The 18,006-nt window shown below is 38.4% G+C and overlaps 1 protein-coding gene across 6 annotated transcripts in view; it reads left to right on the top strand.

The window, feature by feature from the left end:
* The window catches only part of LOC149315695 (oxidative stress-responsive serine-rich protein 1-like), a 23,659-nt gene extending 5,653 nt beyond the window's left edge, over positions 1-18,006 (top strand). For 2 of the 6 annotated variants that reach the window (XM_089513912.1, XM_089513913.1), the window contains exons 2-5: positions 5,015-5,107; positions 5,770-5,868; positions 8,451-8,561; positions 11,809-18,006. In XM_089513912.1, coding sequence (XP_089370038.1) covers positions 5,807-5,868; positions 8,451-8,561; positions 11,809-12,475 — 840 coding nt within the window. In that variant the 5' untranslated portion in view covers positions 5,015-5,107; positions 5,770-5,806 and the 3' untranslated portion in view covers positions 12,476-18,006. Of the gene's footprint in view, positions 1-1,207; positions 1,276-5,014; positions 5,108-5,769; positions 5,869-8,450; positions 8,562-11,808 lie in introns of all 6 variants that reach the window. The other 4 variants (XM_089513911.1, XM_089513917.1, XM_089513916.1 and 1 more) reach the window with 3 other exon arrangements.

Here is an 18,006-nt window from a genome sequence, read left to right as displayed (position 1 = left end):
CTGTAGCTTTCTGGTTTGGACAAAATTATGGTTAATTAGACTTACTGGGCTCTTTGCTGTTGTCTCAAAGGAAGAAGCAAAAGGACTACATGAGAAGGTTAAAATCATGTTCATTTCTTAGCTCACTTAACATATCTGACTGTGGCCACAGTTGGATTTAGAATCATAGAGTTGGGAGAGACTATAAGGGTCCTCAAGTCCAAATCCCTGCCATGCACTAATGTAGAATCAAAAGACTCCCAATAGATGGCCATCCAGCCTCTGTTTAAAAATCTCCAAAGAAGGACCACACTGTGAGGTAGTGTGTCCCACTGTCAAACCTCTTAATGTCAGGAAGTACTTCCTGATGTTTAGGTGGAATCTCTTTTCCTGGAGCTTGAATCCAGTGCTCTGTGTCATAGTCTCTAGAGTAGCTCGCTTGCTTCTTCCATATGACATTCTTTCAACTATTTAAATCGGGCTTTCGTGTCATCCTTTAACATCTCTTCTCCAGGCTAAACATACCCAGCTCCCCAAGCCGCTTGTCTTAGGGCATGGTTTCCATACCTTTTACCATTTGGATCACCCTCTAACTTGTCTAACATGATTCTTGTCTAACATGCTCTAACTTGTCAACATGATTCTTGAATTGTGGTGCCCAGAACTGAACACAGTATTCCAAATGAGATCTGAGTAAAGCAGATCTAGCGTAATTCAAATATAAAGCCAAACCACAGCTTGACATTATAGTCCGCCTGCCCCAACCATGGGTTTGACATCCATGGATGGCAAGCCCCATTGGTCCTAATGGTGATGTGTGAACATGTCTATGGCAGTAAGCGCCATCATTAAAAACCATGAGACTTGAGATCCTGCATTTTGGTATCCACGGAGGTGGGGGTGGGGTCCGGAATGAACCACCATGGATACTAAGGGCCAACTGTACATGACTGAACTGGGGGGCTATTATAATCCTTTCTCTTTTTCTTTGTTTGCCTCCCTGAAGTGTGGTTTAGTAGCAGTCATGGTTTGACATTATGTCCAATCAGGACAAGTCTAATTTCCTTGCAAACCACTTAGTTTGCAAGCAAACAGCAACTGCTACTTTATCACAGTTCAGCAAAGACAAAGGTTCAAAACCTGTTCATAGTGCTATTCCAGTTCTTTCTCCTGAGCCTTTAAACTCTTCTTTAATCTCTTCTTTCCCTTTCTTTATGGGTTTTACTAGTTGGATTGTAAACGGCTGATGAGTTTCAAGGAGAAAGAGAGAATACAATTGACATATAAATAAATACAGTACGTACTTTGTTTTCTTTCTAACAATTGTACTAAACCACAGTTCTGAGGTTCTTTGAATAGTGGTATTAAAATGTCATTAATGACTTGGAGTCATATAAAATACATAAATATATTCTCATTTTTATATTTGCATTACACCTCCCCCCCCCCTCAGAAAATAAGAGCTTGCCTTCTATATCAGAACTGTATATCCAGTATTCATTTCAGCTTTTGTAAAGGGAGCCTGTTTTATGTGTTTTCTGTTATTCATCCATATGGCAGGTTAACATCACAGGAAGAAATAGTTAGTAAGCATTTCCTTTTGTGTCTTCCTTCTTGCCTGATCCAACACTTAATATGTACATCAAACACATTATGACACAGCCATCCTTCTAGATGTGTCATAATGACATCCAACCAGGAGGCAACTAAGAAATATGTCTGAATTAAATCATTTCAGAGCAGACAAACATCAACTGATGGAGTAGGGAGGGAACTGTATCCAAGTGAGCATCTTTCTGACAGTTTTGTTGTGCTGTTTTTATCTTATATTTTTATCAGTTCTTACAAATTCTTAAGTCTTCCACTTTTCTTTTTGGAATATATTGTACATAGTTTTGGTGTGTCAATGTTTTACAGTGGGTCTGTCCACAATATCAGTGGGCTAGTGATCCATGGATTCAACCACACCTCATACTATTCAGTGGCATCATATATTGCTGCCTGTTGAATAATAGGCTTGAGCATCCATGATTCTGACCATCGGTGGAGAATTCCAGAACCAAGCCCCCATGGATGGAAATGGTCCAGTGCATTCAATTAGGTTTAAATCTAATCATTAGTCCCAACTTGAGCTGAACCATTGAATCCATGGGATTTGATAAGTAACCTTATCAAATGCCTGTTCCATTGATTCAGTGGGTCTATTCTAATTTGAACTGATGACAGAATTTAGGCTGTAATGTTTTAAACAGCCTTTGAGTGTGTTTTAAATAGAAGAGTTACTGGTATTTATATTGACTCTCCCTGAGGTCTAGTTTTAGATTTTATGGTTGAGTATTTCAGCATATGATTCCTGCCCTTCCACCTGAAGTGGTTGGACAGGTTCACTGTCTTGGTGAGAAATGGCTGAATAATTAACCTACTAGGTTTTGCAGGTCTTAGTTACATTACTACTTTTAATCTGTCCTGTAAACAGTAGAAGCTTGTCTATCTTAGTATTACATTGCCATTTGAAGTGTTTTTTATTTACTGTTACACTATTTTAACAGTACTAAAATAATATCTATATGGACCATTTGTTTGAAAAAAAACAAACACTGCCAAACTGGAGGGGGTATTGGTGTAATAATAGAATTCTTCGAAAGGGGAAATAAGAATCTTGGATGTAATACCAGGATAGACATATACCATAACTGTAAGGCAATGTTATGTATAAATCGAAGGCAGGTTTTGTAGCCAAAATGATAGATTTAGGCCTGTTACAGACAGCCAAAATAAAGCTGCTTTGAGTCACAGTGGAGGTATAGTGTTTCAATGATGCATGCGTCCTAAGAGTCCAGAAATCGCACCAAAGCCACGCTCCAGCCCTAAGGACTGGAGCGTGGCTTTGGTGTGGCTTCTGGACTCTTGCATCATTGAAACACCATACCTCCACTGTGACTCGAAGCAGCTTTATTTTGGCTGTCTGTAACAGGCCTTAGATATATCCCATCTATAAGTTGAGGATAAAATTTAGGGATGTGTACCAAAGAATGAGAGTGGTGCGGTGTAGTAGTTTGAGTACTGGACTATGACTCTGGAGAGTAGGGTTTGATTCCCCATTTGGCCAGAATCCCACTGGATGACTTTGGGCAAGTCAAATGCTGTCAGCTTTTGGGGAAAGCAATGACAAACCTTCTCTGAACAAATCTTTCCAAGAAAACTGCATGATAGATTTACCTTAGGGTTGCCATAATGACTTAAAGGCATACAATAACAAAGGATGTAAAGGACAGTGCAAAGGAAAACAATGCCAAAGCATGCAGCTGTTTTCCCACCCCGGCATTTGAACAGGCCAGAAGTAGCACTACAGCAGAGAGAGTAGAGAGGGATGGTGCTTCTTTTAAGTTCTGGGATGGACTAAGATTTTGCCTTACACCACTCTACTTAGAGAAGAGGATGAGTTATTGTACAGTACTTACGTTGAGCCATGGATAAGTTGAGCCATGTTTTTCTGGATTGATTTTTTGACTAAAATTTCTAGACTTATACATGAGTATATACAGTATATAAAATAAGATGATAGTTTGTTCTCCTCCACAAGAAAAATAAAACTAAGACAACCCTGATTGAAGTTGACACTTATAAAATTCACATTCAAAGATATAGCTGTGTTAGTTTGTAGAATCAGTATGTGGAGAGATCTTGTAGGACCTTTGAGACTAACTGAAAGAAAGAAGTTGACAGCATAAACTTTCCTAAACATGAGTCCACTCCCTCAGATGCATTTGGTGAAGAGACCAAATGCATCCCAAGTGGAGGCGACAGCTAGGAGTGCTTGCTATCAACTTCGGTTGATATGCCAACTGCGTCCCTACCTGGACCGAAAGGACCTTGAAGCAGTGGTCCATGCACTGGTAATCTCTCGACTTGATTTCTGTAATGCGCTCCACATGGGGCTACCCTTGTGCCAAGTTCGGAAGCTTCAATTGATCCAAAATATAGCAGCCAGATTGTTCACCGGTTCTTCCAGGTTTGACCATATAACACCTGTATTAAAATCTTTTCACTGGCTACTGATCAGCTTCCGGGCACAGTACAAGGTGTTGGTTATTACCTTTAAAGCCCTACATGGCTTGGGCCCAAGTTACTTGCGGGAATCTGCCCTGCACACTCAGAACATCTGGGAAGTTTTTATTAGAGTCACAATCGAATAGACTAGTAACAACATCCCAAAAAACTTTCACAGCTGCTGCTCCAAAATTATGGAATAGCTTCCCGGAGGAGATCTGTCTTATTACCTCCTTGGATGCTTTCAAGAGGGCAATTAAGACGGATCTCTCCCGGTGGGCACACCTGCCCGACCTCATATAAGAGATACTGCTCCACCCCTCTGACTGTGATTGTTTTGGAAGTCTAATTACTGCTGTTATTAATGGTTGAGTTATTTTTAACTAGAATACTATCGTTATCATGTTTTATTGACTGTTTTTTATATTATGTATATTTCGCGTCTCTCCTCGATCCAACTGGGAGAGACAGGAAATATAAATAAACTATTATTATTGTTATCTGAGTATGTAGACTTAAGTCTATGAAAGGTTATGCTGCCAACTTGCTTCTTTCAGTTAGTTTCAAAGGTGCTGCAAAATATCTACATAAAAAATCGTGTTCATACACAGATACAAGCAGCAAGTTCTTCTGATCACTGGATGATGGAAGTTGAACATAAATCCTTTTGATGCAGTAAGGGTATGTGAGATCTAACCTTGCCGACCATTAGTTAAATTCCAAATTGCAGGAATATGGTTTAAAGAACATATTTGAATCAACAAATGTCAAAGATTTTTCTAATGTAAAATTAATATACTGCATCACATCTAGCCAGAGGGGAGCCACCACTAGACACACATCAATGCAAGAATGCATTCAAGCTGATCCTATACATTTTCATTTAGAAGTAAAGTCACACTGAGTTCAAGAGCACATTTGAATAGTTGTACATAGGACTATGCCCTAAGAACTGTTTTCTGTGTTATGTCCCCCCCCCCCACAGCTTCAGAAGATTCTGTGCAACTAAGCTTTCAATGGGCTGCTTTTCAGACTACAGAATTTGGGAACAGAAGGCATATCTTGGTATGAATTAAACGTATGTAGGATTATTGGATCATATGGCATTTGTGTGCATGATTTTCAATACTGAATTGTCACAGAATTACTAGGAATTTAGTAATAGTGAAGTATGCAAGTTATGTTCATGGGAGGCCCTAGATCAGAGTTTCTTAACCAAAGTTCCTTGAAAACTTAGGGTTCAACCAGAGTTTGTGATTAAAAAAAAATAAAGGTTTTTTTTTAAGCTTTAGATATAATAAATTTTATGCAGGGATTCCCTGAGACCTGAAGATTATTTCAAGGGTTCCTCCAGTGTAAAAAGGTTCAGAAGGGCTGTCCTAAATATAAGTTTGTTCTTTCTGGACAAATGCAGTTTGCTCTGACCTTCCTAACCTTTGAGTTTTCTGATATTTTTCCAGAAATGGCAGATCATTAACATTTTAACTGAACACTGGACATTGAGTAGGTATTTTCTTCTGTTAAGTCTTGCTGTGTGTCCTGAAAAGTCCTTTTCTTCAGAAAGGGTACAGTATTAATCTTCATATATGCCTGAAAATAGTGAGGTGCTTTGATCAGTTTATTAATCAAAGCTAGAATGTTTTTCTATATGGAATTAGTTGCTTTCATTTTATCTTGAAATAAAAATTATTTTTAAAATACCTTTATTCTCAAATGTTCATATGCATATTTTCTCCTTAGCCTGCAGGAAGGGAATATAGTGGATTGTTCTCTCACCATGTTGGAGATTGAGGAGAATCTCCAGGCAGCTTTCAAAAAGCTAAGGGTTGACTCAGAAGGGTAAGTGATATTAAGTAATAAGACATTAAGTATAAAGAATAAAACTGCATTCTTGTGCCATAGAATAAAAAAGGTTTGACATTTCTTGCTGTTATGGTTGTTGAGCAAAGCTTGAATACATATGTGACCAGTGTCATTGGATAACTGGGAAGCTCTCTATTTCTCCTGCTGTTCAACCCGCAGCCTCTGCCTGAAGCTTTACCTCTACGTTCTAATAAAATAGAGAAGAAATTGATGCAGGACATCTTGAATGCTAGATTATTCCACCTAATTTAAATTATTTCAAGACACAGAATGCAGTGTATTATACATGCATTGTGGACGTCAGGCTCAGATAATGGCATACATAAAGGCATCTAGTAATCTGATGATTTGAGGGGAAACTTGAACAGAGGAGTTGTGGTTTCGTCACAGATACTACACTGCAACAACTAGAATGGGGGAAACAAGCTCTGAATATATATATTTAATGCACACTTGATTCTTATTGCATAGAACATAGATGTGGTCTTTCAAAACAAACAGAAAAGAAAGTCAAAGTCAGCTACTAAACATAACACTAAATCAGGCTAGGGAGTACCTGGACCACATCTTCCCTTCTTGCCTTTCCAAGTAGTATGACATTTAAGATTAGAGAGGAAAAAATTCAACCATATGAATGGGAGCATTTTTTCTGTATACCTAATTTCAGGAACAGTGGTGCAGAATAGTTATAGAATTGCCAGTTGTGGCCTAGTGTTTTTCACTTGGTCAGAAACAAAATTGCAGCCTAAAATCTGAAATAAGGTTCACAAACCATTGTTTTTGCTTTCAGTGCATTGACACTATGTTTTCATTGATTAAACATGTTTATTGCAATTGCCATGTCCTTAAACTGTTGTATCATGAGATGAAAACAAACATAAAAATAGGCAGAGTGAAGTGGTAACAGAATGGTAGACAAAAGCAAGCAAATATTTCTAAACAACAGTTTGCTTTTTGAATTGTTGGAAATTCAGATTATAATTTTGGTATTTAGCATGATCAAAAATATGACACGGTGTCTTAACTTCTGCTGGGTAACTGCAAATATTTGACTACAGAACTCCATGATTTGGGAGAATGTACAGCCTGTTTCTCATTCATATTTCTCACACATTATTTGGTAGTCCGTTGGCCTCAAATTTGGTAATTTGAGCTATATTTGATAATAGGCTAATTTTTAATCTGCAATGTGCCCATGTTTGGTGTAGAAAGAAGAGGAGATTGATGGATTTAATGGGACATAGGAGATTATCACATTGCCTTCCTGCCAACCTCGGTGTGGGCTGAAACTTTTAAAAACCTTTTAAAAATGATTGTTATCACACTCCTCCATGCCGAGTCTGAAGGCATCCGGTTTCGATCTTGGCACCCCATACCCAATCCAGATTTCTCTGGCTCTTTTTGAAAGAACATGGTTCCTGTTCTTTAAAAAAGTGCCAGAGAAATCTAGACTGAGTATGGGATGCATCCTGACTGGGCACGGAGGAGTGCGATAACACCTGTTCTAAAAAAGTTTTTTAAAGTTTCAACCTGTACTGAGGCTAGGAGAAAAGGCTAGCCTCTTCTACGACTATGTGATTGCCAAATTTTGTAAATGAATATGTGATACCTGTATTACAGATATAGTGGCTGTATATCTCTTAAGCGATCACTGTTTAAAGCAGTGTGTGAACAATGTGTTTGTGCTCCATTTGTCCTTTATTCTAAAGTAGTTTGAACTATTTTTAGAATTTAAACACACAAATATTGTAGAATGTTTCACGCTTACTCTAAACTTATATGGGAATATGACACTACAGATTTGTCACAATCTGGTATGGGTTAAAGTAACTTTAAAGTAACTTTAGGAAAACATTTTTCTACTCCTGGTTTCTGCATCGTGTTTTGATGATGCATTGAAAAGGTATATTATGAGACCAATGGAACAGGAAGTAGTGGGATCAGTTGAGGAATCATGACAAAGCATATTGAGAAGGCTAAGTCATCACTGTGAATGAGTCAGTGAGTCCTGCAGGAAGCTATGATGCATCGCAGAGTTATAGATTACTAACTTGAACTTCTTGGTATTGCTCTATGTACTTTCTCCTTTGACCCATGAATTTTTCTGCTGCTTTTAGTGCAGTAAGTTGCAGTAAATAAGTAGTAAAGCCTACAGAAGGACAAAAGTGGTTCTTCAATGAAATAATCAGCTGTTACCCTTTAATGCAATCACATAGAAGACTTAGGTGTCTTTTAAAGCACATACTTTGTTCATTTAGAATAGCATGCAAAATCCTTCTCTGGGAGTGGGAAGAATTAGGTTCACTTGCCCAAATGCTACCAGGACTTCAGTCAAAGTTTTAGTGACCCATATTTGTTCTTGAGTAAAGATGGGAATATTTGGCCCACATATTTATTTGTGTCTTTTGAAAAATCAATGTAATAAATATACAAATGGAACTTAGCTTTGAATCATGTTAAGTAAGTGTTGCTAAAACTGCATGCTTATAATCTTACCACAGTTTGTGTGGATTTACTTTTTTTAGTCTTTTCTCATAATCGTATTTTTCATGTTTTAGATCCACTGTTTCTCTTCCTGTAAATGAGGGGACACCTTCAAGAGCATTTTTAAGAAGTTCTGATGAGGCTGAAGTGAAGACTGTATGTATGCCCAAAGAAAGCTGGCATTGGTAAGATTACAGAATCATAGAGCTGGAACGGAATACAAGGGCCATGTACTGCAATCCTATCCCATGCAGGAATATACAGCCAAAAACTCATGGGAGATGGCCATCCAACCTCAATTTAAAGACTTCCATTCAAGTAGAGTCCAGCAAATTTTGGGGCAGTCCATTCCACTGTTGAGTAGCTTTTACTGCCAGGAAATTCTTCCCAATGATTTGGTTAGGTGGAGAGAGTGTTTTAATATTGTAATAATTTAATTCTATTTTGATGTACTATTTTTGTATCCTTTTAATTGTACTGTTTTTAATGTTGTCAGCCGCCCTGAGTACCAATTTTGGGGAAAGGGTGGGATATTAATATAATATAATATACAGTGTGCCAGCGTATAACGGTGGGATATTAATATAATATACAGTGCACCTGCTTCATACGCGGGTGCCTTTTATGCGGTTTTCAGCTTACGCTGAAAGCCGTGCAACAGAGTTTCAATGGTGCGTGCGCCACGCCACACGTCATGCATGAGCCCCATTATTTTCAGTGGGGTTCGAGCATACGCGCTATTTGCCTTACGCAGAGGGGTCCGGAATGGATCCCCTGCGTAAGGCAAGGGCACACTGTAATATAATAGTGCAGTGTGTGGATCACATGCAGTCTCCAGGGCCCCCAGGGAGACTCAGTCTGCTAGGCTTCCATGATGCCTATTAAATCATAGTTGAGAATATGGATCATTCTTTCTAGATATTACCTTTGCTGGGGTGGAATCACCCACTGATGTGTTCTAGTACTATCACCTCAGTTCCCATTGTCTCAATGAAGCACTGCAGGCCTCCGCACTGTAGGCCTCCCTGCAAAAGATATGTTTTACTCATCCTGTTCCAGAGGTTGAGAGTCTATCTGTATAGAGATACTAGTTGTTAGCTCTACTCCCTCCCCTCTACTTTACACCAACTGGCCCTGGTGGCGCAGTGGTTAAATGCCTGTACTGCAGCCATTCACTCAAAACCACAAGGTTGCGAGTTCAAGACCAGCAAAAGGGCCCAAGCTCGACTCAGGCTTGCATCCTTCCGAGGTCGCTAAAATGAGTACCCAGACTGTTGGGGCAAATTAGCTTACTTGCTAATTAGCTTACTTGCTGTTCACCGCTATAATCTTTGGAATAGCGGTATATAAATAAAACAAATAATAATAATAATGTGCTCAGGAAGGAAGTGTGCCCCAAACCATACATAAGCATACAAATAATCTCCAAACATCCAGCCTTTACTAACAAGACACAGTTCCATAATTCCACTTTATTCTGTGTCTTCCACCAACATTGTTCAAAACATCTTTTATCCTCAACCTGTTCAGCCAGCTCTAGAGGCTTTGCAAGAAATAAATGGGTTCTCTTTAATGGAAATACTTTTAAATGAGGAAATGCTGAAATATGGTTCCCCGGAGTTGCTTAAAACTTAAGTTGAATAAAAGATAGGGTGATAAGGAGGATGTGATAGAGATCTTATTTGACAGGGCTTTTATGTTCCTCAGTAACAACATACTTGACCATTGTAGTTAAGACATGATCATATGTCTGAGGAACAATGCAAAGTAAGCTGTTGCTATTTTGCTTTCTAGTATTTTCTCCAGCTCTTCTCTTATTTAAGAATGCCTCTTACACACCTGTTAGAAAAACAAGGTATTGTTAAGGGGAATCTTGCTTCTGTTAGAATAAAGTACTACTTTTATTTACTCCTGTGCCACCTTTCTACCAAAAACTGCACTCAATGGTGAGTATCTGTTGACTTAGAGGAACTGGGAGAAGAACTGCAGGAACATGCTGTGTTGTGTTCAGATCCTAACTCCAGTTTTGGAGTGAACAAATGTAGCCTGCTAGAGGTTGCTGAACACTGCATCTCCTCAGGACAAGGAAGCATAGCCAATGGGGATAATTATGGGAGTTGCAGTCCTAAACATAGGAGAACTTACCCCCTTCTTGCCCTACACTAATGTAAACAATTTAAATCTCAAAGTGTTTTACTCATTCACTGTGACCACACTGTGCCCTTGTTGGAATCATGCCGTCCTATCCTATTCCATCTTTGATTAAGTTATTTCAGTAACATTATGATAGGGATCTACACATACAAAGCTTGGAGTTATATTCTATGTGTTTTATTTACCACAATTTCATGCTGTACAGGTTATATTGTGATTGACATATATAGATTTGTGTGTACACATTCCAAGTTAAATGTACAGAGATTAGTTAGGCAGCATGTGGATGTCTACCACATGTGCAATCTGTCCATATGTTTTTATACATCTGTGATAACTGATTCATGGAAACACACTTGTGGGGTAGTTAAAGAATATTAGGCTGTAACTTGGTAGATCAGGGTGCTACTCCCCATTGAGCTATGAAATTCACTGGGTGTCCTTGAGCTAGTTACTCTTTCTTAACCTTACATATTTCACAGAGTTGTTATGAGGATAAAGTGGGGAGGAAGAGAGCTATGTGAAGAAGATATAGGATGTAAATGTAACTAATAATAGCAAATGTCTGCACCAGTTGCTTGTTTCAAAAGCTTCACTTATATTGCAAAGCCATAGTTCATGTCATAAAAATATTTGGAATATTCCAAAGAACAATTCTTCATTTCCTATATGTAACAAGTGCTTATTCTTTATAATAGCTATTCACTTCATTTTTCACTTCAATTTTTTATCACTTTTTACGTAAACATTGGTTGTAGACTAAGGAAAATTTTCTTAGACACTGCAACTGCTTTCTGTATACAGGAAGAGCAAACATTTTAGTTTACAGTTTGTTGTTGTGTGCCTCCCAAGTAGTTTTGAACCTGTGGTGATCCTAAGGTGAACCTATCACAGGGTTTTCTTGGCATGATTTGTACAGAAGGAGTTTGCCTTTGCTGCCTTCTGAGACTGAGAGAGTGACTTGTCCAAGGTCACCCATTGGGTTTTCATGGCTGAGCAGGAATTTAAACTCTGGTCTCCAGAGTCCAGCACTCACACAGTAATGTGAATATAATCTCCTAGTTGCTGTTTTTACAGTTCTTTGGTATTATGTTCTAGACTATGGAAACAATCCATCCTTTATTGTTATATATAATATAATTATACTAATATTATAATTGTTTTTGAAAGATCTACTTTATTACTTAGATGCTGTCCCTTCTTCATGAACTATAGCATAAATATTCATTTGCAGTTCTGTGCAGGTGGAACTACTAACTTTGCATTTTCACCTTCTAGGTGTTTGAGGAAACCTGTGAGAGGCACAGTGAGAACACAACGTCGCCGGAGGTCAAAGTCTCCAGTACTCCATCCTCCCAAGTTCATCCACTGCACTACCAAATTGCCATCTTATAGCCAACCACTGCACAAGAACCTTCTCGGCACTTCTGATAGCAACTGTGGCCTGGTTGTGCCAAGCTCAAATGAATTTTCCAACAACAAACAGGCCAGTAGTACTCTCAATGATGTTAAGAATCAGCAAACAGGTGCTAAACATTCTGTGATATCCATGGTTGCAGTACAGAAGAACACACCTGAAAATGGCTCAACAATTCTAAAGGCCACAGATCTTTCTGATTTCCAGTCAGTGTCTGAGCAAAATAAAGAGAATCTGTGTGCATGTGTGGACAAGACCTGTCAATGTAAGCATTGGCAGGACATGAGAGTGTATATGTTTTCTGGCCTACAAAATGCTCTTCAATCTGCAACTGAAAAAGCAACACACATGCAGGACAATTCCCAACTTTTGCCATCAAGAACTCCCTCCTGCTGTCTTAGGTCTTGCTCTGAGCAAGCCAGGGCTCCTGTGGATGATGTGACCATTGAAGACCTTTCAGGGTATATGGAATATTTCCTTCATATCCCTAAGAAAATGTCCCACATGGCAGAAATGATGTACACCTGACAGCAGTGGGATCTGATGAGCAAAAAATGGTCACACTCCCATCTAAAAAGCCATGGGTCTCTGTGCTTGTAATAAAGACAGTGCACTGCAAAAGTCTTTTTGTTTTTCATGTTCTATAATTTAAAATCAAAGTAAATATCAAATGTCTTCCAAAAGCTGAAGACAGCAAGACCATGAATGATATCTAAGCAAATCAGCTCAATGTATTGGTAGTCTGGATTAATTTATTTTTTAAAAAATTAAGGTTGGTGAGCTGCAAAACTGCAAAGTTGGTCCATAGGAAGATGAAAGCCTGTGTTTGGTGCCAAACATTGCACTTGTTATATTTTCTGGTGATAGTTCAGAACTCTTATACTTGACTCACAGGTTGTGTAGCATGTGGCCACACAGACGTTGGTAGACAGCAACTCTTATCAGCACTAGCTGACATAGTCAATGGTGAGAGATGATAAGAATTAACAGTCCCAACATCTGGAGAGCCATATGTTCCCCAGCCTTGTTTTAAGCTACAGAAATGTACAGTAACCAAATTTTTGTTTCTTCTGTCTATGTCTCTAGTATTTGGATCTTCTCTAGAAATTTAATTTTATTGTCTGAGATGCATAGTGTTAACTGCTAACTAATTAATGGACTATATTGAGAAAAAGAACTTTCTTTACTGATAGAACCAAATATCTATCTTTCCTTCTTAGCAGTTGTTTAAATGCATCATGAAAATAATTGTTGTGATAGTGTATTTTATAGGAGTATGAATCCCACAGAATAATTTAATCAAAATTTTATTTCTGATTGAATAATAAAACATCACAATCAAGACCCTTTCAGTGACCACTAGAGGCCAGACATGCTCTACATCTGTATTGGATATATCTTTGTCTGGGGATGTAGACAGCTGCTCTCTTTGAATTCTGCTGTTTGAATACTGATTTCGCCAACAGGGATTCAGCCAAAGCCAATTTTGTGTTTGGAAATCTGCATACTTCAGGACTTTGAAAAATGCATCCAGAAAAGCACACCTTTGAAAAGTGCAAATGGGAAAATTCATCCATTCAGAGAAGCAGTCAAACAATGTTTTAGTAAATGGGTGGATGTGTGCAAAGAGTGTATGCCAAAGAAAGGTGGACTCACATCCACAAAAAAATAAATTCCACATATCATCACAAACTATACTTAACAGGGAGGGAAAGACAGAAACTTACTTGACAGATGTATACATTCTTAACCTTGACCAGGAAACAATTGGCTTGGCATTGTGTAGAACTCCAAATTTCAAATGGTTTTATTTGCATGAAATGTTACTCCTGAAATTCACTGGTTCCCTTTTCTACATGATTACTCAAGCGAGAATCTGTGTGTGTTGAACACCTCTAATACAAATCCACCATAAAAGCCATGTCACACGCAGAGAACATATCCAGTTCCTTGTAGAATGGGGGCCAGTGGCTAAAGATTTCATGATATGTGTTCATAAGCTATTTTTTGAGGCCTCTTGCCATCTGCCATACATACCACCTGTACTATGGAAACATTCTATTCTGTCACATAGGGAAACAAGCACCCAAGAAGAAGTTGCTTTAGGATGGATTTTTCCCTTACAAATGAGAGATAAAATCTACTTGATAATTGTTTCACTGTTTTGGTGAGATAATGCCTATAGCTTCTCTGTTGTTGTGGTAAGAAGATGGCTATAGCTTCTCTGCTAGACAAATGATATCCTTTAGAATTTGGAATTTTGTCTTGGGCTTGAAAACTGTGGCATAGTCTCTGACAGAGAATCTGGAAGGTTGCTTAGTGATTTCTTCAAACTAAACTTGTGGGATGAAACATAACTTTACTTTTGTTGTGAGAGTTGTGGGATGTTGATATTTATCCCTTTATGAAGCATGTCTAAATCCCTCCAGAAGGAGTATGGATTAGCTGTTTGCTTTCTGGGAAATGATTTTACCTATTGTCTCACTCTTTAGTTCTTTTAGTTCTCTTTAACAGTTGGAAAAACTCCCGATACATTCTTGAAGCTTTGCAATCACATATAGACAAATGCATGCTGAATGATATTCAATTCACTCACCTTCTATGCTGTCCTAAAAATCCAATTGTTATCCCTAATTCAAACAGACTTTTTGTAAATCCCACTGGTGTGGTGGTTCTACTCTACCTGTAACTAAATTTGACTTAGGCAGGAATGGGAATTGTGTAGCTCCTCAAGTATTAAACTACAAATCTCAGGAGCCCTGCCCAGTACAGCTGGTGGTGAGGAGTGCTGGGAGCTGCAGTTTAACCCTATCCAGAGAGCATCATGATTCATTCTTGTATTCTAGGTCATTGCATTTTAACAGCAGGGAAATTCTTATATTACTGGCAAAAGTGTGGGGGTAGAATCCTAGAGTTGGAAGAGACCACAAGGGCCTTCCAGTCCAAGCCCCTGCCATGCAGGAATTCTCAGTCAAAGCATACCCGACAGATGGCCATCCAACCTCTGTTTAAAGACCTCTAAGGAAGGAGACTCCACTACACTTCGAGGGAATGTGTTCCACTGTCGAACAGCCCTTACTGTCAGGAAGTTCCTCCTAATGTTGAGGTGGAATCTCTTTTCCTGTAGCTTGCATCCATTGTTCTGTATCTACTATAGATTGTGTGTTGACATTTGTAGAGAAGTCACTGCCAGGCAAGATCAAAACTCATCCTTGCTTGAAAAGATGTAATGTATGAAAAATATGGCTGTACTTTTGAATCTGATGTCCACAGTAGTAAATTAAGAGTAACAGCCTGATCAGGAAAATGTCATTTCATCTAATCCTTTATTCTTTTGGTATATTTTAAATATAAATTTAAATAATTTAAATATAAGCAACAGTTGCCAATTTAGAAGTACAAATAATTTGTGGATATTAAATCTGTGGTTGTTCCTCAATGGTAAAATCTAAAAAGTTCTGTGTACATGGGCTACAATATAGGTATGTACCAATCACAAGATTTGTTTTGGCCTTGGATTCGCTAACTTTCCTAAGATATGGCAACTTCCCTAAAACCAATTTGGCTCAACTCTAAATCCTGTTTTTGATTTACAGTCCAAAATGTTTTGCCTCCCACTGACTGTCATTGGCCATCAACAATGGAAGTAATATTTTATGGTTTGTTAGAACTTGCAGGCAAAATTATCCTTACAAAGGTAGGAAGCCTGCCATGTTTCAGACCAATCCATGCTAGGAGGGTTTTGTGTGTGTTATGTGTCTTTACATTTTGATTAAAAAAAAATACAAATTCTTCCAAAAATAGTATTGGCAGAATTTTATTAAATTTCTGGGGACACTTCATTGTTCTGAGAATCAAATCTACCAGGTTTTCAGACAAATATATCCAAAGTGTTTTGTACAACAATAATGATCGTAATTTGGATTTCTGAAAGAAATAAAAATAGGAAAATATATTTGCTTATCCCACTGTGGTATTTGTGAACAATTATGAACAATTATTGGTGAAAATTAGAGACAGCCCTAATATAAAAACTTACAAAATTTCAAAAGAATAGGCACTGGTTTTATAGAAGTGTGTTCAAGTGGGAAGGTGAGAAATATTTGCTTCCTCTTACCTTTTTCAAACCCACCCCCTACCAGTTTGTATGAAATGTTTCTTGACAAGAAATTAGCAAAAATGTGAAAGGATACGATTAGGGGCTAGGGAAATGTTTAATGAAAAATATTTAAAGGCTCTTTTGTTATGCACTTCACTTGTCATGTGCTTTACTTGCACCAAAGTCACAAAGATTGCAACAGGACTTGGTAGGCTATGAATACTGAAGGACTTGAATATCCAGCATTTTACATGCAAGCAGTGAACACCACTCTTGTTTGGTTCCACAAGGTCGACAAAAAGTGCTGCAATGTTTCTGCATCTGGGGGAATTAAAGACCACTGTTCTGTTTCAGAATTGTGTGCTTTTCCAGGGCTCCCGAAGACTTCTTTCAGTGCTGAGGACTGATAGACAGTAGTACTATGGCACAAACTTTGTTGGTGATAAAAAGGAACATTGGTCTTACCTGTGAAATACTCATTTTTATTAGTGGATGGGGAAACCTGCTATAGTGGGTTGCTCTCATTTGCTCTGATAAGCAAGCAGAAGTTTGCAGTAGCATCCAGTAGGGGGAACAGCCAACAAACATTCCATCAATGTTATAGCTGAAGAAAGATTAGCACCAACTTTGCAAGAGAAAAACAGCCAAAGAAGAAAGAGAAGAAGAAAACCCTACAAGAAACACCTTTGCCTCCCCACACCAGTATCAAGAAAGCAACTCTTCTCTAGGTGGGGAAGAGGTCTCCCCATCCACAGTTAAAAACGAACATCTCTCAGGTAAGACCAATTACTTTTTTCCAGCACCAGAGGTGGGAAATACCACCTCCTATAGTGCGAAATACCAAACTTCCCAAACATTGGAGAGGAAAAGCTGAGAATCCCTAGGTAGAAATTGATTGATACTTTTCTTAAAGGCTCAAAAGGAGGTTTGAATAATACATTAGGAATTTTATGAAGACTCCAGATAGGATAATGGGGAATGATCCGTGTGTCTGAGAAAGTAGACCAAGCCTACAAAAGCTCATGCTACCACTTTTGCACAGCTAGTCTCAACGGTGCTGCATGATCTCTTTGCATGGTAAATGGTTAGTGGCTTGAGCAAGAAGGCTGCTCTCAGGAATCTGATGAGAGAGGATGTGACAAAAGTTTCTGATTTGGTTTATTCTAAAAATATCACGATGAAGACTCTTAGCCAGTCCATCCTGAAGAAAAAGCAACAAGGTGCTGAGACAGATTAGTAACAAAGCCCTTTCCTTCTGCACCATCTTATTGTGTGAGTGACCTACATGACCTTGGAGTTTATCACACAAAGGAGCTCAGGAGTTTATTCCATGGATATCCCGGAAAAACCGCATAATTACATGTAACTATTTCACATGGCGTCACACAAAACCTCCCCATTAAAATGTTCACAAAGAAGCATTAATGCACAACTTTTTACTTTCAGGATTTCAGTGACTACATTTCCGATATCACTTTATTTGAGCGATTGCATGTGATAATCATTCGCGCAATTACTTGCCATTTCTGCTTCATTTGCAGGATGCTTTAAATGTGCTTTAATGTTGAAATCAGCCCCAGTGTGATAAACTCCCTTGTCCATTTGTATTCATTTCCTGGGCTGAAGCTGCATGCAGAGCCAAAGTGTTTGCATACATCTAAGGCCCTTTCGCACTACACAGCTACAGCACTATATTCCAGGCATTACAGTGCTCTGGTCAGGCATTACAGTGCTCTGGCTGAAAATTCTCAATACTTCTCCCTAAATTATAAATCCCCAAATACCATAAAATAGAACTGTGACAGTTTAAAGTGGAATTCATAATGCTATAATCGTGTAGTGTTGAAATGGCACCTGGTGTTAACAATCCTGATAAGCAGAAGGTGTAGCATGGTCCAATGCTGTTTCTTATGTTATCTTTTTGTCTGATTGGGAAGTTTGATAGAGACTTGTATTTTTG

Source organism: Sceloporus occidentalis, unplaced genomic scaffold (genome assembly GCF_023333645.1).
Source record: "Sceloporus occidentalis isolate IW3139 unplaced genomic scaffold, rSceOcc1.0.p SCAF_3, whole genome shotgun sequence".
Classification (NCBI taxonomy): Eukaryota; Metazoa; Chordata; class Lepidosauria; order Squamata; family Phrynosomatidae; genus Sceloporus; species Sceloporus occidentalis.
The sequence above is the reverse complement of the archived record's forward strand: the minus strand, read 5'-3'. Positions and strand labels throughout refer to the sequence as shown.